The 22747-nt window shown below is 51.3% G+C and overlaps 2 protein-coding genes across 2 annotated transcripts; one reads left to right on the top strand and one right to left on the bottom strand.

Annotated features, from left to right (window-relative positions):
- Window positions 1-2985: 2985 nt before the first annotated feature.
- Window positions 2986-6546, bottom strand: TIMM21 (translocase of inner mitochondrial membrane 21). The gene is made up of 6 exons (XM_068147694.1): window positions 6149-6546; window positions 5725-5787; window positions 5528-5625; window positions 4543-4616; window positions 3541-3646; window positions 2986-3444 (listed from the first exon to the last, which is right to left on the bottom strand). Exons 1-6 carry the CDS (start codon window positions 6369-6371, stop codon window positions 3319-3321), a joined length of 690 nt encoding a protein of 229 aa, XP_068003795.1. The 5' UTR covers window positions 6372-6546; the 3' UTR covers window positions 2986-3318.
- Window positions 6370-22161, top strand: FBXO15 (F-box protein 15). The gene is made up of 11 exons (XM_068147424.1): window positions 6370-6504; window positions 6967-7520; window positions 11297-11410; window positions 13005-13109; window positions 13235-13471; window positions 14401-14595; window positions 15401-15518; window positions 17314-17396; window positions 17782-17927; window positions 20263-20390; window positions 21889-22161. Exons 1-11 carry the CDS (start codon window positions 6370-6372, stop codon window positions 22159-22161), a joined length of 2088 nt encoding a protein of 695 aa, XP_068003525.1.
- The last annotated feature ends 586 nt before the right edge of the window (window positions 22162-22747 follow it).

Below are 22747 nucleotides of genomic sequence, written 5' to 3'. Positions count from 1 at the left end.
GAAAGCTCTGCAGAAGTCATCAAAGTTTAATCTGTTTCTAATTAAAAGCTGATCTGCTTGACCCTGTGCTCTAAAAATATCAAGCTGTTTATATAAACGGTTGTGGGGGGTTTTTGGTTTGGTTGGGTTTTGGTTGGGGGTTTTTTGGGTGTGTTTTGTGGGGTTTTGTGTGTGTGTGTGTGTTTTGCGGGGTTTTGTGTGTGTGTGTGTGTTTTGTGGGTTTTTGTGTGTGTGTGTGTTTTGCTGCTGCTGTTTAAAGCTCTTGGGCTTTTATAACACAGCCAACAGAAGAATACAAGGCATCAGAAATGTTCTTTTGTTTCAATGGGTACAAGCATTTGTTTCTGAATAGTTAACAAAAAACAATTATAAATCTCAAGAGCACCTGGAACTGCTAGAAGAGGCAAATAATGAAGAGGCAAATTAGTAAGTGAGCTCACAGCAGACATACATGGCCACTTTTCACTAGAAAAAGCAAAGGCAATTATAAAAGAGCAACATATTATAAACAGCTGTTGTTTGTGCAATGCACTTAATCTGAGAGATTTCAGGTTTGGATTAAGCAAGGGTGGGTAAGAGGAACACCATCCAGAAGAACACCATCCATTCATGTAAATGTTATTTCTCTTAAGTTTTATTTTGTAGTCTTTTCTAGCTAGTGTTAGGTAACAGCTGCTTGAGTGTCAGTCCCATGAAGTACTTGAGAATAAGGATTCATCACTTTGTATAAATTTGTCTGAACTACTCTCCTCCCTTATTTTTGTCCCCCCCTCAGTTAGATTTTCCCACCCTCTTTTCTATTCACATGGTACAAAGCCATCCTGCTAGTTTATGTATTTTATAACCAAGTTGCTGTATCATAGTATCAGTCAGGGTTGGAAGGGACCACAAGGATCATCTAGTTCCAACCCCCCTGCCATGGGCAGGGACACCCCACACTAGATCAGCCTGGCCAGAGCCTCATCCAGCCTGATCTTAAACACCTCCAGGGACGGGGCCTTGTGTTTTAATTTGTTTAAAAAACCCCAAACAATGAAATGAAACACCACACCACACAGCAAAACACCTTATCTCTTTCAAAAATACTTTGGTTTGCATCAAAGATTGAGATTTCTCTAGAGGTAAAAGGGTGGCCTCTTCAATCAGTCCATACTGACTGTGGTGTAGGCCATTTAAAACAAACAAACAAAACAAAAGGAGTTTGTCCAAAATACCCAGTTTCTGAAAACTTGCTCATGCTTTCTCAAGTATGCCACAGCCTCTGATTTTCCAGATCACTTGGGGGGTACTTTTACTGTGTGCTGTGATAAAGAAGCCACAGAAATTTATATACTGAGTTTAAAAAGTCTCACTAACAGGTGCTGAGCAGCCTATATCACTTTGCATTTTCATTTTGCTATTAATGCACTTAGAGTTGTGTGGTCTTTTCCCAAACTCCTCCTGTGTTCAGTATCTGAGGCTCTGTAACAATGAAGCTCCTCTTGACCTTCCTTCAGCGCAGCACAGAAGACGCCAGAAACTCATCTGAGAAGGTTGTCATAGCAAGGATTAAGACTTTTATCTGAAAGCTCTTTATAGCTTGAGGCAACAAGTCTCTTCTTTTGTAGCCTATTTGACAGAAATTGGATGAAATACAGCCATTAACTAAGTTAACAAGGATACCCACAATACACAGCTCCACTTCTTGGGACACCCAGGTGGTGTGACTTACGTGTAGGAACTGCTGCTTAGGCTTGAAGGTGGGTTTTGGCTTAGGCTGAGGTAACAGAACTGTTTGCTTAGAGGAACTGAAATGGTTTCATGATTTGTATCTAAGTTCCTTTACCCAACTACTTAATTTTGCTTCCAGTGTAGATTCTGGTTGCCCAGATTGTTCAGGAGGAGACTTGATGGGGTACTTGGTGCCATGGGTTAGCTGTTTGGGTGGGTTGGATTGGTTGATGGGTTGGACACGATGATCTTGAAGGTCTCTTCCAACCTGGTTTGGTTTATTCTAATAAAGGTTTATTCTTTCTGCTAGAGTTTGAAAAGATAATTGTGGGCACCCTGAATGTCCAGTGAAACTTTCTCTTTTCAGTTGTAGCATGTGCTTACACTCTGCCATATCTGTAAGTTTTCAGGTTACTCTCCTGTGGTGGATGGTATCTGAGGCTATGACTTATGACAGCAGAGAGTGTCTACAGATTTGAAGAACTATCTTTGTAAGGGCTGAAAAAAATTCCTTTCCTCACATTGTAAATATGTCACTCAGTAAACCATAGACATTATTTGCCTGCTTTCCCATTTTGCAGCAAAGTAAAACCTTTGTGTTTGAGGAGGAAAAGTAAATGCTAACTTGATGCCTTCTGCCCTGTGCTTTGGGATGATGGCTGAAAGATGGCAAAAGGCTTGATGCTGTCTATGTGCTTTACTGGCTTGTTTGGTCTTCTTTTACCTCACATCTCAACCTCCCTGCACATCCACAAGGATCTACCTGAGGTGTGTTAGCCACAGCTTTTATGGATGGACAGAGAGGGAGCGACTCCACAGTCTGTGTTTACACACCTGGACTAGGAAACCCCTTGGGGATAAGCAGGAGGAACAGGAGGGAATGCAAACCTTTAAAGGGTGGTGGGAAAGGGGAAAAGACACTGAAACTTGACGGGCAGATTTAGACTGGAGATTAGAATGAAATCCTTGACAGTGAGAGTGGGGAGACACTGGAACAGGATGCCCAGAGAGGCTGTGGATGCCCCCTCCCTGGTGGCATTCAAGGTCAGGCTGGGTGAGGCCTGGAGTAGCCTGGGCTAGTGGAAGGTGTCCCTGCCTATGGGGCTATATGATCTGCAAGGTCCCTTCCAACCCAAATCCTAACTCTAACCCAACTGCTGTCCTTACATGCCTCTGGCCCAGATCTCCTCTGCATCACTCACATAACGGCAGGGGGTGGAAGGGATCTCTGGATATCAAGTCACCCAAAACAAAAAAAGTGAGTTTGTCCACACATAATATACCACATTCTTTATTGCCATGATAGTGGGAAATCCAAACAAAGCAAGACAAAAACCTTCCCATCCAAACCTAAAAAAACTTTGAAGACTGAGTTTTTGGGTGTGCAGAAGCATTATCCAGCATTAAACTCTTTATGACGAGCCACAAGTATCTGCCAGATGTGACAGCTCTACTCTAATTTATCATCTTCACTTCAAATCCGGCAGCTGTTATTCTAGAAGACCTTAACAGAGGCCCTGAGAAGGTATTTCCTGTAAGGCAGCCTCAGAGATGCAAGACAAAGTTGAGAACATCCAACAGCTGCTGTCCAGACTGCCCCCAGCAGCATCACCCCAGGCAAGCAGCAGCTCTGATCGTGGTGTCTCTGTTGTCTTCCACGACGATGATTCTCCTGGGGTAGGTGTCCACATCCACAAATATGTAGCGCACCTCCAGTTGCCCTCTCTCAGGATTCTGGAAGGAAAACAGAAGCAGCCTAGGTTTGCTTTTCCCTCTTCAGCAATGTAAATACCAGATGAAGCTCATCAGCTGCCCAGCAATGGCACAAACCTCTTTGACTTCCACATGGACAGTTCCTTGCTTGCCTGTGTCGTAGCCCTCGATGTAGAACTTCAGACGCAGGTACCTGAGCCCATCCTTCACGTACTCCATGTGACTGCAGCCACCAAAACAAAACCAACCCCAGCCCTTGAGCAGCCTGCTCTAGTGGAGGGGGAGGAACTGAATCAAACTTCGCAACTGGGAAAGAATGACCCCAGGGACCGTGGTAGGCTGGGGGCTAACCTGCTGGACAGCAGCTCTGGGGAAAAGGACCCGGCAGTCCTGGTGGACAACAGGATGGCCATGAGCCAGCAATGTGCCCTGGTGGCCAAGAAGGCCAAGAGCATCCTGAGGTAGATTAGAAGGGCTGTGATTGAGTAGGTCAGGAGAGGTTCTGCCGCTCTGGTCTGCCCTGGTGAGGCCTCATCTGGAATATTGTGTCCAGTTCTGGGCCCCTCAGGTGAAGAAGGGCCTCAGCAAATGGGTTGGGAGAGTCCAACACAGAGCCACAAAGCTGCTGCAGGCAGTGGGACATCTCCCTGTGAGGACAGGCTGAAGGAGCTGGGGCTCTTGAACTTGGAGCAGAGGAGCCTGAGAGGTGCCCTCATTGCTGGTGATAAAGATGTGCAGGGATGGAGCCAGGCTCTGCTCACGGATGTACAAGGACAGGACAAAAGGCATTGGGGGAAGCAGGAGCAGAGGAGGTGCCATGGGAACAGAAGGGAAAACTTTTGTCACTGTGAGGGTGCTGGAGCCCTGGAGCAGGCTGCCAGGAGATTGTGGAGTTTCCTTCTCTGGAGACTTTCCAGACCCAGCTGGATGTGTTCCTGTGTGACCTGCCCTGGGTGACCTGTGCTGGCAGGGGGAGTGGACTAGATGATCTCTAAGGTCCCTTCCAACCCAAAGCATTCTATGAAGCCATGAATCTCACTCCAGCTTCCTATGCTGTGACCCAAAATGCCTTTGCTGAGCACAAACCAATGTCTGTATGGGGTAAAAGCCAAAGAGCACCTGACATGCTGTCGTCTTCCTCTTCTTGTTGCCTCCCCATAGCCTTTGATAGAATCACCAAAAACAGCAACTACCTACAAGAGAAAAGAGATTTTCAGCTGTCAGAAGGTATCAGATATTCCAACATCAGCTCCCATCCCTGCCATGGCTGCATTTGCTAACATCTGACTCTCTCCTCTTGCTGTGCATTTTATACTTTACTGATCCTGGGAAAAAAAAACAACCAAAAAGGCAGGAAATATTTGCTCAGGTCTCCTCCAGGAGAATGTGTTTCAAAGTTTACATTGCAAATACACTCCACTTTGGCCAAAAACAACAGTATGAAATTCTATTATATTAAGAAATTCTGGGTTTTGCAGGTTCACAGAATGGTTTGGGTTGGAAGGGACCTTAAAGATCATCCAGTTCCAACTCCTCTGCCATGGGCAGGGACACCTCACACTAGCCCAGACTGCTCAAGGCCTCATCCAATTAATCTTTTCAGTTAAAGTCAGATCAAATTAACCCACTTTTAAACTCATTCTAAAAGTTGGTTAGAAAGGGAGGGCAATTTTCTAGATGGAGAAGAGAAGGCTCCAGGGAGACCTTAGAGCAGCCTTCTAGTACCTGAAAGGGGTCTACAGGAAAGCTGGGAAGGCAGTACAAAGGGCTTGTAGTGACAGGATGAGATGGAATGGATTGAAGCTTGAGGGCAGATTGTGACTATAGATGAGGAAGAAATTCTTGACAGTGAGGGTGGTGAGACACTGGAACAGGTTGCCCAGGGAGGCTGTGGAGTCTCCTTCTCCGGAGACTTTCTAAACCCACCTGGATGTGTTCCTGTGTGTCCTGCTCTGGGTGACCCTGCTCTAGCAGGGGGATTGGATGATCTCTGGAGGTGCCTTCCAACCCCATACTTCTGTGACTCCTTGGGCAAACTTTTGACTCAAAGAGAGAAAGTAGCCCCTGAGAAACATAAGCCTATGACTAAGGTTCAAAAACCAACCTCAGGGTGAGATCTGCATTTCTCCAAGGCATCTCCATAGATCTTACTTGGACTAGAAGAAGAGAACAGCTCTTTAAAAATCACATAGAACAAACCACCTGGAACAGAAACAACAGCAAAGGGAATGAATACTAATCAAGGCAGATGGAATTAATGAAAGGCATCTTCTGATCAAGAAGAGAATCTAAAAATATAACCTGTAACACCAATTCCAACAAGCACCACAATGAAATAGGTGAAGTCTCTTCCAGCTTCTTTCACTGAAACGAGATAGAAAACAACACAGAAGTTAGTCTTGGACACTCTGCTATTAGTCTGCAGCTCAAGGAACACGTTGGCAGCACAAAAAATACAGTAACAGCTTCCAAAATACCTCAGCACTACAAGAAAGAGACCATGAGACTGCAGCAGTAATTTTCTGCATGCCTACTTCCTTACTGTGAGGCTGCTGATACCCTGCAACAGGCAACCCAGAGAGGTTGTGGTCTCCTCTGGATGCGTTTCTGCCCCATCTGCCTTAGCTGATCCTGTTTTGGCCTCTAGAGGTCCTTTCCCACCCCTACGGTTCCGTGATTGTGTGACTCCATTGGATGACCCCCCCTGGCGAGTGCCCTGCCTCACCTTTCTGAGCAGCTGATAGCAGAGTTTCCTCTCGCTGAGCCCTCTGCACCGACACGTGTTTGCTCTCACCGCCGGCTTTCTCAGCTCGCAGCCCCCCGGCCTGCGTCCCGATGCTCTGCCACCACCCCGGGCAAGGCCCCGGCCCCAGCAGCGCCCATCCGCCGGGAACGATCCGTCGCCACTCCCGGCAGGCCCGCACCCGCGCAAGAGAGGCGGGGAGCATGCCGGGGACCGGCGATCGCAGCCGAGCTAAGAGGAGAGTCGCTTTCGCTGGCTGCCGTTCTCCCGGGGGTCCGTCTGGGGAAGACTCAGGGCAGCCTCCCGCCCTGGCAGCGGCTCAGCAGCTGGTGCCTCACGTCGGCAACCCCCTTTACCCGCCTCGGCGGCACTCCCCAGGGGCGTAAGGCGAGGAAGTAGCAGCGCGCCCCGGGAGCGGTAGTTCGGCGCCGCTCCCTCTTGCGCTCGCCGCTCCGATCGGCTCTCAGCTAGAGAACTACAGCGGCCGCCGTGCCCAGCGCCGGGCCCGCCCGCTCGGGGGGCGAGCCCGGGAAAGGGGGCGGGAGCAGGCACAGGGCTGCCCGCCGTGCCCTGCCCCCGCCAGCCTTTTGAAGCTGTTTCTTTTTCATATGCGGTTATATTTTATCTTGCACGTTTCCATGAGTGGGGACCGCGCTCCGGATTCCCGGGGCCGGTCACCGGCGCGGAGCGCTCTGTAGGGCGAGAGGAGCCAGCAGGGTGCCTGTCGGAGGTCCTGCCAGGGGCTCACCGCGGCAGTCACTGCGGTGCCCCCATGCTTGAACGCTTTCCCTGTGTCCCAGTGCGGGTTGCTTGGACACCCGACGCCGCGGCGGCGGACACGGAACGGCGCCTTGGGCTCACCCGCCGGCGGCAGCCCTGCCCCGCCGGGCCCCGCCCCGCCGGGCCCCGCCCCCGCCCCGCCGCGCCCCGCCCCTGCCCCGCCGGGCCCCGCCCCTGCCCCGCCAGGCCCCGCCCCTGCCCCGCCGCGCCCCGCCCCCCGCTGGTGCGCCCCACTCCAGCGGGCTGCGAAACCCTGTGGAAGCGCAGCCGCAGCGGAAGCGCAGCCCCAGCGCGCAGCGGAGCGGGGCAAGGCCACGGGCAACGGCTTGTCCCCGTGGAACCCGGGCCCCGACGGAGCCATGGCGGGGCGGCTCAGGCAGGCCGACCGCAGCTGGCCCGTGTCCGGCCGCCGCGGTGCGCCCCTGGGGGAGCGGATCATGGCGGAGGGCCGCGGTGTGAGGGCGGCAAGGAGCGCCGCAGCCTGCTTAGGTGCCGTTGAGGCCGGGCCATTGCCACCTTTTACCGCTGTGCCTGCCGCCGATGCCCCTGGGCTCGGCTGTGCTGCCAGGCCCAGGTAACGGTCTCCCTGCCTGGCCTGAGGAGAGGCTGCCGGGGGCGCGAAGCGGGGAGCAGCAATCTGCAGCCCTGCCAGAGCAGGGTGTCTAGGGACAGGCCAAGGGGGAATGGTATAGAATAGAACAGAACAGAATTTAGAATAGAATAGAATAGAATAGAATAGAATAGAATAGAATAGAACAGAATAGAACAGCACAGCACAGCACAGCACAGCAAGGCAGAAGGAGTTCAGGAGGAGTGGCCTCCGGAGCTGGGCGATGGGGTCGGGGAGCAGTGTAGTGCCCTGGTAATCCATGAGGAATTAGTTTGGGACCTGCTGAGCCACTTGGACACTCACAAGTCCATGGGACCGGATGGGATCCATCCTAGGGTGCTGAGAGAGCTGGCAGATGAGCTGGCCAGGCCACTCTCCATCATTTTCCTCCAGTCCTGGCTCACAGGTGAGGTCCCAGGTGACTGGAAGCTGGCCAACGTGGTGCCCATCCATAAGAAGGGTCGGATGGAGGAAACTGGAAACTCCAGGCCAGTCAGCCTGACCTCAGTGCCAGGGAAAGTGATGGAGCAGATTATCCTGGCAGCAAAAATTGCGCACCTGAAGGATGGCCAAGGGCTCAGGTCCAGCCAACATGGATTTAGGAAGGGCAGGTCCTGCCTCTCCAACCTGATCTCCTTCTATGATCAGGTGACCCGTCTGGTGGACGTGGGGAGGCCTGTGGATGTGGTCTGCCTGGACTTCAGCAAGGCCTTTGGCACCGTCCCCCACAGCAAACTGCTGGCTAAGCTGTCAGCTCGTGGCTTGGACCACTACACTCTGTGCTGGGTTAGGAACTGGCTGGAGGGCCGAGCCCAGAGAGTGGTGGTGAATGGTGCCACATCCAGCTGGCAGCCAGTCACCAGTGGCGTCCCCCAGGGATCAGTGCTGGGCCCTGTCCTCTAACATCTTCATTGATGAGCTGGATGAGGGGATGGAGTCAGTCATCAGCAAGTTTGCAGATGACACCAAGTTAGGAGCAGATGTTAGTCAGTTAGAGGGTAGAAAGGCTCTGCAGAGGGACCTGGACCGACTGGACAGATGGGCAGAGTCCAATGGGATGACATTCAACAAGTCCAAGTGCCGAGTGCTGCACTTTGGCTACGGCAATCCCATGCAGAGCTACAGGCTGGGGTCGGAGTGGCTGAGAGCTCCCAAACAGAGAGGGACCTGGGGGTGCTGATCGACAGCCACCTGAATATGAGCCAGCAGTGTGCCCAGGTGGCCAGGAGGGCCAATGGCATCCTGGCCTGCATTAGGAATAGTGTGGCCAGCAGGAGCAGGGAGGTCATTGTGCCCCTGGACTCTGCTTTGGTTAGGCCACACCTTGAGTCCTGTGTCCAGTTCTGGGCCCCTCAGTTTAAGAAGGACATTGAAACACTTGAACTTGTCCAGAGAAGGGCAACAAGGCTGGGGAGAGGCCTTGAACACAAGCCCTATGAGGAGAGGCTGAGGGAGCTGGGATTGTTTAGCCTCGAGAAGAGGAGGCTCAGGGGTGACCTCATTGCCCTCTACAACTACCTGAAAGGTGGTTGTAGCCGGGAAGGGGTTGGTCTCTTCTCCCAGGCAACCAGCACCAGAACAAGGGGACACAGTCTCAAGCTGTGCCAGGGGAGGTTTAGACTCGAGGTGAGGAGGAAGTTCTTCACCAAGCGAGTCATTCGTCATTGGAATGTGCTGCCCAGGGAGGTGGTGGAGTCACCGTCCCTGGAGGCATTCAAGGGGAGATTGGACGTGGCACTTGGTGCCATGGTCTAGTCCTGGGGTCTGTGTTGATAGGTTGGACTCGATGATCCTCGAGGTCCTTTCCAACCTAAGTTATGCTGTGATACTGTGATACTGTGATAGAATAGAATAGAATAGAATAGAATAGAATAGAATAGAATAGAATAGAATAGAATAGAATAGAATAGAATAGAATAGAATAGAATAGAATAGAATAGAATAGAACAGAATAGAATAGAACAGAACAGAACAGACCAGAACCAGGTTGGAAAAGACCTTCAAGATCATCAAGTCCAACCCATTACCCAACACCATCTAATCAACTAAACCATGTCACCAAGTGCCTCATCCAGTCTCAAACACCTCCAGTGATGGCAGCTCCACCACATCCCTGGGCAGCCCATTCCAATGGCCAATCACTCTTTGAAGCTGAGGCAGAGCAGCATTAGAATGGAGCTGAGGAAGAAGTTCCTCAGTTTGAGGATGGTGAGACTCTGGAATAGGCTGCCCAGGGAGGCTGTGGATTCTTTCTGCCTGGAGGTGTTCAAGACCAGGCTGGATGAGGCCTTGAGCAGCTGAGTCTAGTTGAGAGGTGCCCCTGGGCATGGTGGGGAAGTTAGAGCAGATGAGCTCTGAGGTCCCTTCCAACCTGAGCCATTCTGGGATTCTGTGTACTCCAAAATTAGATACTTTCTCCCCCCAACATTGATTGATTGCTTAGTAACCTGAAGATGGGTTGAGCAGGTGTTGGAAACCATCAGCAGCAGAGGGTATGGGGAGCTCTGCCTTGCGCTGTGGCATCAGTGGGCACAAAGTGTAAGGATTTGGTTCGAGCTGCATCTCCAGCTGAATATTCTCTGCTTTAATGGGAACATTTAGAATTCAGCTTACAGAGTTCATACTGTCAGAGCTTGGAGGGGAAAAAAAAGTGTGGCCAGTTGGATTTTCAAGAACATTTGTGCTAGAAGTAGGAAAAGTTTGCTTCTTTTGTAAGAGAAAGCAATTAGTGTCCAAACAGCTCTCTGTTAATGAGCAATGAAAGTGTTGATACTCATCCTGCCTGTTGAACTAGCACTGATCTGCTGAGTTGCTACCTTCCTATCAGGGAGAAATCTGAAAGTGAGACTAAAAGTTTGTTTCTGATGGGATTCTGTTGAAGCCTTGTCAAGTCTCTGAGAAAGTTCCAAGTGTTGTCTTATTTGAGATCTTTTAACAGGTTGGCAACATTGGGTGGCTCAAAAAATGTCTCTGGAGTAATGCTGGGAACTGGAAGATGAGGGAGCTAGGGTTGTTCAGCCTGGGGAAAAGAATGCTCCAGGCAGACCTAACAGCAGCCTTCCAGTACCTGAAGGGGCTGCAAGAAGGCTGCAGAGGGACTGTTCCCAAAGGCCTGCAGGGACAGCACCAGGGGCAATAGTTTGAAATGAGAGCAGAGCAGATTGAGATTGGATGTGAGGCACAAGTTCTGCACCAGGAGGCTGCTGGAACAGTGCAACAGGTTGCCCAGGGAGATGGTTGAGGCCCCATCCCTGGAGATATTCAAGGTCAGGCTGGACAAGGCTATGAGCAACCTGATCTGGTGGAGGATGTCCCTGCTGCGTTCAGGGCTGTTGGACTGGGTGACCTTTGGAGGTCCCTTCCAACCCAGACCATTCTGTGATTTTATGATCAGTGTTTGAGCTGCTGCAGAGGCTTGTCTGGAGCTTGATTATGGTGACCACAGTGGTGCAGCTGTCTAAGGTTAGCAGATCTCTACAGGCTTTAAACTGATTTGGTGCTGTTGGACTGTTCCCTTCTGACTACTGAGAGGAGACACAGCAGAGACATTTCCGAGTTGAAATCTGGCATCTCCCTGATGCCAGGTGTTTAAACTTTGTGAGAAGTGTTCAACTCTGTGAGTTCCCATGGAATGCATCCCCTGGCTCCTGGCTTAGTTGAGCTGTGGTGTCCAACTGTGCACAGTATGTGTGTTTCTTCATTTTGTCATTGCCCTGACAGCTTTTCCTTTTGAACAACAGGACAAGGAACTTTGCTGCCGGGTCTGGGGATGATTCTGAAGCTGTAAGGGCTGGAGTTGAGAGCCTGTGTTTAAGTCCTGCCGTGAAACCAGGCCCCAGGTCGAGCATTGAGAGGTGAGTGCATCTTTAGCTCAGCAGGAAGAGTGTGCCCTGTAGGCCATCTCCTGACTGATTGCAGTTACTGCCTTCATACCCTTGGAGATTTTCAGCTTGGATGTTCTGAATTGAAAAGGAAAAGTTTGCTCTCTGGGCTTGCTTTGTGAGCTGATGCTGACCCCCTGTTGTTTTCCAGCATGGTAAGTACAGAGTGTTTCAAACTGATGCAAAGCCTTCAGCAGCTCCTTGGCAATCATGGGCTCTGATGTTCCTTCAGCATAAAAATTGCTCCTCTCTTACTTCCATAAAAGCCATCTTGGAATTAGGCTTCTGATGCTTCTCTTGATGCTTATTGCTTTGTACAGAGAGCCTTAGGATAAGGGGCAGGAGTAAAGCGGTTGAGTATTTACTGCAAGGTGTCAGTGTTTCCCTCCCTGCTTGGCAGTGAAGGGCACCTTCAGCATCAGCCTGAGGTAGTTTTTCTTTTTGAAAAGCTGTTTGGTTTCTACAAAACCCCCAAACACCTAAGAATGTGTTAGATGAAAGAGGAATTCATTCTCTTGGTGTTGCACATTTTGTAGCTTCCTGTGGACTCATTTCTTTGTTTTCCACTGGGTAGACACTTCAGTCCCCTAGGCTGTTAGTTTGGTGTGAAAGACAAAGAAGAAAGCCCTGCTGCTGGGTGGGGCTAATCTCAGGCTGGGTTCAGTGTGGATTGGGAGCAGCTCTGAAGAAAAGAGACTTGGGAGTTTTGGGTGCTGAGAAGCTCCCCAGAAGCCAGCAGTGCCCTTATGCAGCCCAGAAGGCAGCTGTGTGCTGGGCTGCAGCCAGAGGAGTGTGGGCAGCAGGGCAAGAGAAGGATTCTGCCTCTTGGCTCTGCTCTGCTGAGATCATACCTCCAGTCTTGCCTCCAAGTCTGGTGTCCCCAGCAGAAGGACACAGAGCTGCTGGAGAGAATCCAGAGGAGACCACAAAGATGATCCAAGGGCTGGAGCAGCTCTGCTGTGAGGACGGGCTGAGGGAGCTGGGGATGTTCAGCCTGGAAGAGGGAGAGTTTAGAGCTGCATTTCCACATGTGAAGGGAGCTACAGGAAGGCTGGGCAGAGACTGTTCAGAAGGGCCTGTGGGGATTAGGACGAGGGTAATGGTTTGGAACTGGAGCAGAGCAGATTTAGGTTGGACATAAGGAGGAAGCTCTGCACATTGAGGGTGGTAAGACACTGGACCAGGCTGCCCAGGGAGGGGGCTGAGGCCCCATCCCTGGAGGCATTCAAGCTCAGCCTTGCTGTGTCCCTGTGCAGCCTGCTCTGGATGGAGGTGTCCTTGCTGACTGCAGGGGGGTTGGCAAAGACATCCTTTGAGGGTCCCTTCCAGCCTGATGCAATCTGTGAATAGTGCTTAAAGCAAATGTCTTCTACCAGGCAGACAATTCAGAACCCAAACTCTGCAAATGAGCTCTTCTCAGGGGCTTTGATTGGTGTGCTTCCAAGCTGAGAAGTTTCCATCTCTTTTGTTTTGCTCTGCTTTGGAATGGAAATTCTTTGCTGTTGTGGTTTCCTGGGCAGGGGGTGCAGAGAGCCCTAATGGTCTTTCTTTTTCCCTTCTTTCCCAGTCTGCCACCAGAAATGCTAATAAAGATCTTTTCCCTTCTGGATGCTGAATCTCTGCTGTCCCTGGGCTGTGTGAGCAGGAGCTTCTATCAGCTGGCCAGTGACAAGTAAGGCAGAGGGAAGCAGAGGTGGCCATCCTGCCTCTGCATTCTATGACTCTGATTGTCGTCCTCCACCCCCTTTCAGCTGGCTTTGTTGTGGATGTGGTGTTCCTCCTGGGTTTCACTTGCAGTGTCATCTGGCTGACAATCTACTCCCGGTGTTTCAAACCAGAAAGGGCGTTTTGGAAAATGGACTCAGGACCAACACAGACTCTTTGCTCAGGTGGTACTGCTCTGCAGGATGAAAGCTGTGGCCCCTGGAAGGAAAAATACATCTCCAGACAAATAGCTGCTGTCCAGACGAGAGCCATTGGATTGGTGAACTCTCTTAGAAGTCCTCTGCCACGTAAAAACAAAGAAGCCATGAGGTAGGCAGTGCCTTGGCTCAGGAGATGATTTGGAGGTTCCCAGAATGGGTTGGGTTGGAAGGCACCTTGAAGATCATCCAGTTCCAAACCCCTGCCATGGGCAGGGACACCTCCCACCAGCCCAGGTTGCTCAAGGCCTCATCCAACCTGGCCTTGAACACCTCCAGGGAGAGGGCCATCCATAGCCTTCCTGGGCAACCTGTTCCAGTGTCTTCCCACCCTCACTGTCAAGAATTTCTCATCTCTAGTCTCAATCTTCCCTCTCCCAGCTCAAAGCCTCTGTCCCTCATCCTGCCACTCCCAGCCCTTGTTGGAAGTCCCTCCCCAGCTCTCCTGCAGTCCCTGCAGGCACTGGAAGGCTTCTCTAAGGTCTCCCTGGAGCCTTCTCTTCTCCAGGCTGAACAGCCCCAACTCTCCCAGCCTGTCCCCATACAGGGAAGGTGCTTCAGCCAGAACTGGATGCAGTGCTGCAGGTGTGGTCTCAGCAGAGCAGAGGGGCAGAATCCTGTCCCTGTGCTGCTGCTCTCCCTGCTTTGGATGCAGCCTAGCACACAGCTGTCTGCTGGGCTGCCAGTGACCATTGCTGGCTCCTGGGGAGTTAGTCAGCAGCTGATGCCCCCAAGGCCTTCTCCTCTTGGGTGGTCTCCAGCTTATTGTTGCCCAGCCTGGGTTTGTGCTTGGCATTGCCCTGACTCAGCTGCAGGACCCTGCAATGCACCTTGTTGAACTTGTTGAGGGTGGCTTGAGCTCACCTCTGAAGCTTGTCCAAGTCCCTCTGCATGGGTCCCATCCCACCACACATCCTGGTGTCACCCCCAAACTTGCTGAGGGTAGCTTCAGGGACAATGGTGAGAATATGAAGCAAAGCTCAAGTTTTGTCCCTGCTAGTCTGGGTGTTTATAAAGCCCCTTTCCATTTCCCAATGACAGAGCTGCTGGCTTGAGCTGGATGCTTATCCTGAAGGAGAAGAGTGGAAGGGAGCACCCAATGGCAAAGAGAAGAGTATCATTTCAGGATACATCTCTTAGCATATTTTGGTATGGTATCAACTGGCCCTGCTTGGAGGTCCTGGCAGCACTCAGGCTCTATGGAGTTGTGCCTTTATTTCCTCAGAGCAGGAAGGGGTGAGTTGTAGCAGAGGCTGCTGGAGGGGTTTTGGTGTAGCTGAATGGTGATGGTCTGTAGGAGATGTCAGACCTTGGTTAATTCTTTCTTAGAAAGCCTCTCTCTTGTAGGGTCTTGCAATGCTTATGTCCTCCACTTCCCTGTTAGAGCATTGTAGCAAGGGATAGATGTAATCCAACCACGGGGTGATGGGGCTGCTGGCACGGACTCTCAGACTCCATGGGAAGCAAAAATCCTTCACTGTGAGAGTGCTGGAGGCCTGCAGTAAGCTGCCCAGAGAGGTTGTGGAGTCTCCTTCTCTGAAGACTTTTCAAACCCACCTGGATGTGTTCCTGTGTGGCCTGCCCTGGGTGATGCTGCTCTGGCAGCGGGGTTGGATTGGATGGTCCCCAGAGGTCCCCTCCAGCCCCTAACATTCTGTGATTCTGTGATGGTTTAGGTTGGAAGTGACCTTGAAGATCATCCAGTTCCAACCCCTTACCATGGGCAGGGACACCTCCTACCAGCCCAGGTTGCTCAAGGCCTCATCCAGCCTGGCCCTGAACACCGCCAGGGAGGGGACATCCACAACCTGGGCAACCTGCTCCACTGTCTTCCCCACCCTGACTCTCAAGTTTCCAGAGCAAATCTGCCCTCCTCCAGCTTCAACCCGTTGCTGATTTCAGGTTCTGCTGAATGCTTTCAGCACCACTTTCCCCATGTGCCTTCCGTCAGACTTGAGAGTTCCGAGTGAAATGAGGTTGAATTTACACATAAATAGGGAGACAACCTGTTACAGCCCCCTTCTGTTTGTTCTCTTCAAAGACCTTGCTACCATTCCCTGATTGCTGAATACCATCTTGGTGATCTGACAGCTCTTAGTGCTGACGAGATTGTCCAGCTCTTCACTCTGAAGCCAGGACTTTTAGTAGGCCTTTGGAAGGTAAGAGAACATTTGGTGTCAATGCTTCTTTGTGACTTAAACAACACAGATTGTTGTGCCTTTGCCCTGGGGCAACTCGAAGCTCTTTCCTCTCATCCCATCACTTGTTTCTTGGGAGAAGAGCCCGACCCCCACCTGGCTCCAGCCTCCTCTCAGGGAGCTGTAGAGAGCCATGATGTCTCCCTTCAGCCTCCTCCACACTCAACACCCCCCGTTTCCTCTGCTGCTCCTCACCAGCCCTGTTCTTGAGCCCCTTCCCTAGCTTTGTTGCCTTTCTCTGGCCCTGCTCCAGCCCCTCTTGACAGAATAGAATAGAATAGACCAGGTTGGAAGAGACCTTCAAGATCATTGCATCCAACCTATCATCCAACACCACCTAATCAACTAACCCATGCAACCAAGCACCCTGTCAAGTCTCCTCCTGAACACCTCCAGTGATGGTGACTCCACCACCTCCCTGGGCAGCCCATTCCAGTGGGCAATCACTCTCTCTGTGTAAAACTTCCTCCTGACCTCCAGCCTGAACCTCCCCTGGCGCAGCCTGAGACTGTGTCCTCTTGTTCTGGTGCTGGCTGCCTGGGAGAAGAGACCAACCTCTGCCTGTCTACAACCCCCCTTCAGGTAGTTGTAGAGAGCAATAAGGTCACCCCTGAGTCTCCTCTTCTCCAGGCTAAGCAGCCCCAGCTCCCTCAGCCTCTCCTCATAGGGCTTGTGCTCCAAGCCCCTCACCAACTTTGTTGCCCTTCTCTGGACTCATTCCAGCAAGTCAACCTCCTTCCTAAACTGAGGGGCCCAGAACTGGACACAGGACTCGAGGTGTGGCCTAACCAGTGCAGTGTACAGGGGCAGAATGACCTCCCTGTAATGCCCTCCTGGGAGTGTTGGGCCCAAAACTGAACCTAGCTCTCAAGGTGTGGCCTCACCAGTGCTGAGAGCAGGGACACCATTGCTTCCTTGATCCTTCTTGCCACACCATTCCTGCTCCAGGCTAGGATGCTGTGGCCTTCCTGGCCACATGGGCACACCCTGGCTGATTTCCAGCTGCTGTGAACCAGGTCCTTTTCCACCAGGCAGTTCCCAGCCACTCTCTCCCAAGCCTGGAGCCTTCATGGGGTTGTTGTGACCCAAGTGCAGTGCCCTGCACTTGGCTTTGTTAAACCTCATCTCATCTGACTTGGGCAGATCTCTTTGCAGAGCCTTCCTAGCCTCCAGCAGACCAGTGCTGCCACCCAATTGAGGTTCATCTGCAGACTTGCTGAGGGTGCCTCAGTCCCCTTACCCAGATCATGGATGAAGGCATTAAAGAGAGCTGGCCCCAGCTCTGAGCCCTGGGGAACACCACTGGTGACTGGGTACCACCTGGGTTGAACTCCACTCCCAGCACTCTTTGGGCCTGGCCAGCCAGTTCCCCTCTGGTGGCAGCCTTCTTTGCACACAGCTCCTTACACATGACAATGAGCCCTGGTTGACACTCTTCAGGTGTTGGGTTTCAAGGGGTCAGTAGAAGCTGGAGAAGAACAGTTCAGGGCTGCCTGCTGCTGACTTTTGCACTGGCAGAGCTGGGTTGCCTCCCTACTGCCACAGCACAGGAATCCTGTGGTGTGTTGAGTGGATTCTGTGGTGCTGTGAAAAGGCAGTGGCAGCTGTGAGTAAAGCACAGCTTTATTAACATGATGATAGCAGCCTGGCAGGGTGAGAAGCAGCAGCATTGCTCTCTGCATTTGGGTGCTCAGGAGGGCCTTGGGAACAGAAACATTTCTAGCTGCAAATGCATCTGTTTGGATTCACTTTTCAGGACACAAAGGAGATTGCTTTGGTCTCAGCCAGCCTTCATTATCATCAGCTGATGGAGAGAAGCATCTTGGGTTCTGCTGCTCGGTGGGTTTGGGCTTCTCCTCTGTGGGCAGTGAAGAACCTTTTGAAGGAAGCTTGGAATGTTGAACTTGGAACTGGCTGCTGCTCAGAGGTTTATGTTGAAGCAGTGATTAATTATTTGTGCTTAACATAAACATACTATGAGGGTGGGGAGACACTGGAACAGGTTGCCCAGGGAGGTTGTGGATGTTCCCTGGAGGGTTGGATGAGGCCTGAAGCAATCTGGACTAGTGGGAGGTGTCCCTCCCCATAAAGATAAAAGCCTCTTCTGCTATTTTTTTTGTCTTACAGTAACCTCTCCTATGCTGACAGTCTCAGTGTAGGGCTGTTTATCTCTTCCTATGAGCTCCTTCTCTTGCTTAATTCCCTTCTTACTCTTTTCCTGAAGTCCATATGCACCTCCACCTCATCAGCCCCTACTGGATGATTCTGACCCAGCGTATGGACTGCATGGCTACTTTCTGGACTTCAATATCCACAGTGGAACCTGTGCCTACATGTGTGGGACATTTGGGGACCTCTTTTGCAGTAAAGGTAGAGTTGCCTGCTTGAAAACAATTCCTGCTGTTGTGTTCTGCCTCACAGCTAATATTTTGGGGGTGTTGTTTTCGATGACAAACTCCTCATGAGCCAGCAATGGTCACTGGCAGCCCAGCAGGCAGCTGTGTGCTGGGCTGCATCCAAAGCAGGGAGAGCAGCAGCAGAGGGAGGGGATTCTGCCCCCCTGCTCTGCTGAGACCCTACCTGCAGCACTGCCTCCAGTTCTGCAGCACAGTAGCCAGATATGGGACCCCATCACAGTAAGGACATGGAGCTGCTGGGGAGGGTCCAGAGGAGGCCACCAAGATGATCAGAGGGATGGAGAACCTGTCCTGTGGGGGCAGGCTGAGAGAGTTGGGGTTGTTCAGCCTGGAGAAGGCTCCAGAGAGACCTTAGAGTACCCTTCCAGTACCTGAATGCACTACAGGAGAGCTGGGTAGGCCCTTCTGAACAGTCCCTCCCCAGCCTTCCTGCAGGTCCCCTTCAGATACTGAAATGCTGCTTTAAGGTCTCCCTGGAGCCTTTTCTGCTCTAGGCTGAACAGTCCAAACTCTCCCAGCCTGTCCCAACAGCAGAAGTTCTGCAGCCCTCTGATCATCTTTGTGGCCTCCTCTGGGCCGTCTCCAGCAGCTCCATGTTCTTCTTGTGGTGGGGTCCCATATCTGGCTACTGCACTGCAGGTGTGGTCTGAGCAGAGCAGAGGGGTAGGATCCCCTCTCTCCATCTCTGGCCCCAGTGCTTTGGATGCAGCCCAGGCTGGGATTTCTCTTCTGGGCTGCCAGTGAACCTTGCAGTAAACACTTCCAGGGACTGTTTTTAACTGTGCTGTTTTCTTTCACTTCTTACCATTTGTCCCTACCCTTGCTGTCAAGAATTTCTTCCTCATCTCCAGTCTCAATCTCCCCACTTCCAGCTCAAAGCCATTGTCCCTCATCCTGTCACTACAAGCCCTTGTCAAAAGTCCCTCACAGTACTCCTGGAGGGTTGCAGTAAGGTCTCCCTGAAGCCTTTTCCTCTCCAGCCTGAACAGCCCCAAAAACTAAACAGTAACTTGGAGCTTGCTCTCCAGCTCTTTGCTGATGCCAGCAGCAGCTGTTCGTGCAGAAGGCAGCAGAGGGCAATGCTAGCCTGAGGGATCTCCCAGCCTGAGCAGCTTTCCACATCCCTGTTGGGTTGTTTTAAACTGGGGTTTGATGACTCCACGAATGGTGCACAGTGTGGAGTAGTGTAGTCCTTGGGATGTCAAATGCTCAGGTTGTCAGGTGCCTGAAAAGCTCCACGTTTGAACTAAAGGAATACTTTACAGGGGTAAAACTTAAGGGAAATGCTCTCCTTGTAGCAAGAGAAATCTGTCCTAAGGTGCTGTTCAGGAGACCTCTTCACACCTTCAAAACCCAACAAGAAAGTATTCTGTACAGTTCTCAGAATGTTGGGGTTGGGGTTTGGTTTGCCTCTTTACAAAGTGAATCATTGAACAGTTTGGGTTGGAAGGGACCTTAAAGATCATCCAGTTGCAACCTCCTGCCATGGACAGGGACACCTCCCAGCAGCCCAGGTTGCTCCAGGCCTCAGCCAACCTGGTGAGGGTAACAAAGCTGGGGAAGGGTCTGGAGGGGAGCAGCTGAGGGACCTGGGGTTGTTCAGCCTGGAGAAAAGGAGGCTGAGGGGGGGAACCTCATTGCTCTCTACAGCTCCCTGAGAAAAGACTGGAGCCAGGTGGGGGTTGGTCTCTTCTCCCAAGGAACAAGTGATAGGACAAGAGGAAATGGCCTCAAGTTGTGCCGGGGGAGGTTAATTGGTCATGAGGAACAATTCCTTCTCCTTGAGGGTTGTCCAGGCCTGGCCCAGGGCAGTGGTGGAGTCCCCATCCCTGGAAGGGTTTCAGAGCTGTGGAGATATGCTGCTGAGGGCCATGGTTTGGTGGTGACCTGGCAGTTAGGAGCTGGATGACCTTGAAGGTCTCTTCCAAGCAAAATCACTCTGTGATTTATCTCAGAGTATAACTGGACTCCTTGGTTAATTTTCTTTCTTTGAGAGCAAGGGGACAAAGAGCCATTAAGAAAGGAACTGGCCTCATCTAGATGGGCATCTAGATGAGGAGGACCTATCAAGGAAATATGGTTGGGTAGTAATCAAATGAAAGCTAATCACCAAGCAGTCTTAATAACCTTGTCCAGAAAACTAGGAAAGTGAGCCTTTGGGAAGCTGAAATGACCCCAGCCAGAGATGAACTCCTGAGTGGCAGGAAACTGAAGAGATGAAGCAGAGAGACTTGGGCTTAGTTTGATTAGCACTGGGGTGTAATTAATGCCTTATTAATTGTTTGCAGATGAGATTGCAGATGGGTATGTGAAGCTCACAGCTGTCAGAAGTCTGCAGAACAACGTGAAGCGCTGTCCGTTAGGCACCATCCCTGGCTTGTCCTGGCACACAGAGGAGCTGAAAGGCACAGTGAAGGTCAGTCAGAGAGGTTTGCTGCTCCTGAGAGGGCTCATTGCAAACCAGTTGTGTTTGTGCATCCTCAGGATGCTGATTTGTATCTGTGGAGGCTCTCTGTAACTAGAAGGGGGGAAGAAATGGAAGCAACAATTTAGATAGTGCCAACAATGTGAAGTTTGAAGGGAGGAATCATAGAACTGCCTGGCTGGGAAAGGCCTCAAGATGATTGAGTCCAGCTACAGCCGAGCCTCTCCCTGCACCCAGCCCCCAGCCCCATGTCCCTGAGCTCCCCATGAAAACATCTTTGAAGATTGGTTTACTTCAGCTGACTTTTGAAATCAAAACATGTTTGAAAAATACATTAAAAAGTCAAAAGTTGCTGCAGAGCAAGAGAACCTTTGGAGGCTGAGGGATAAAGGGTAAGGAAGTTTGATCCTTTCTGACTTAGGGTCTGAACTGCATGATAGAGCCATTATAGAATCACAGAATGGTAGGAGCTGGAAAGGACCTCCAGAGATCATCCTGTCCAAACCCCCTGCCAGAGCAGCATTGCCCAGGGCAGGTCACAGAGGAACACATCCAGATGGGGTTGGAAGCTCTCCAGAGGAGACAACTCCACAACCTCTCTGGGCAGCCTGCTCTAGCCCTCCAGCATCCTCACACCAAAGAAATTTCTCCTCATGCTGAGGTGGCACCTCATGTGCTCCAGCTTTAATACAGACCCTTGAGAGGCACCACTTAGCAGCCATCTCCATCTGGACATTGAACAGCTGACCACTACCCTTTGGATGCAATCATCCAACCAGTTCCTTATCCACTGCACAGTCCCCCCATCAAATCCACATCTCTCCAGTTTCTGTGGGGCCTGTGTCAAAGGCTTTACAAAAGTCCAGATAGGTGACCTCTAAGGTCTCCCTGGAGCCTTTCCTTCTCCAGGCTGAACAGCCCCAATTCTTCCAGCCTGTCTTCATAGTATCATAGTATCATTCAGAGTTGGAAGGGACCACAAGGATCATCTAGTTCCAACCCCCCTGCCATGGGCAGGGACACCCCACACTAGATCAGCCTGGCCAGAGCCTCAGCCAGCCTGGGCTTAAACACCTCCAGGGACGGGGCCTCGACCACCTCCCTGGACAGCCCATTCTTTGTAGGAGAGATCCTCCAGCCCTCTGATCATCTTTGTGGCCTCCTCTGGCCCCTCCCCAGCAGGCTCTCTCTCATGTGTGGGTCCTGTACCTGGACACAGCACTGCAGGTGAGGTCTCATGGTTTTCAGTGCCTGTAGGTAGCAGTTTTGATGTTTGCAGGATGACTCAGATGATTTGTTGCTTTGCAGCAGCCAGTGCAACACCATCAATGATATTTTGAGGTTTTAGCCTTCATCCTCTGAACCTTTGATATTTTTCCCCCAGTTGGAGGCAGGTTTCTTCCAATGGGGAGGCAGATCTCCAATTGGAGGCAGATCTCTTCATTGTGCCATGGCCAGGGGACGTGACCTCTCCTCCTTGTGCCTGTAGGAGTGCTGTGTGCTGGATGTTACCCTCTTGGATGAGGATGGGAAAACCTTCTGGTGTTTCAGTGCCCCAGTCTCCATGGAGCTGTCTTCCAGGACCTCGAACTGTTACGACTTCATGGGTCAAAGCTACATCATAGACTATTGTGAGCCTTCAGAAGGCAGAGTCTGCATTGAGTTTGTCTACGTTAGTGAGAGCAGGCAGTACATTGTAGTCAGTTTTGTTATTTATGTCAGCACCAAGAAAGTCAATGAATGGTTTGGAACTGATTACTGACCTAGCTGGGTCACTGCTGCCTTTGCTTGGATTGATTAATTCATTTAGTTAATCAATAAACAAATGAAATACAATAAAGTTTGATGGTTAAAACTAACCCCTGACTTAGTTGTGTCACTCCAGAGGAGGAGACTCCACAACCTCTCTGGGCAGCCTGCTCCAGGCCTCCAGCGCCCTCAAACCAAAGAAGTTTTTCCTTCTGTTGAGGTGGCACATCCTGGGCTCCAGCTTGTAGCTGTTGTTCCTTCTCCTATCACTGGGCACCACCACAAAGAGCCTGGCACCTTCATCCTGACACCCACCCCTCAGATACTGATAGACATTGAACAGGTGCCCTCTCACCTGTCAGGATGTCATTCAGGTGTGCCTGGCGTGGCCAGCAGCTACACTCAACACAGGATTTTAACACCACATTACTGTAATCCTTGCTCATGTTATAACTGTCATGGAATCACAGAATGCTAGGGCTTGGAAGGGACCTCCAGAGATCATCCAGTCCAACCCCCCTGCCAGAGCAGGGTCACACAGGAATGTATCCAGGTGAGGTTGGAAGCTCTCCAGAGCAGGAGACTCCACAACCTCTCTG

The sequence above is a fragment of the Melanerpes formicivorus genome, unplaced genomic scaffold (assembly GCF_026170545.1).
Source record: "Melanerpes formicivorus ecotype bairdi unplaced genomic scaffold, bMelFor1.0.p_v2 SCAF_15, whole genome shotgun sequence".
Taxonomy (NCBI): domain Eukaryota; kingdom Metazoa; phylum Chordata; class Aves; order Piciformes; family Picidae; genus Melanerpes; species Melanerpes formicivorus.
The sequence above is the reverse complement of the archived record's forward strand: the minus strand, read 5'-3'. Positions and strand labels throughout refer to the sequence as shown.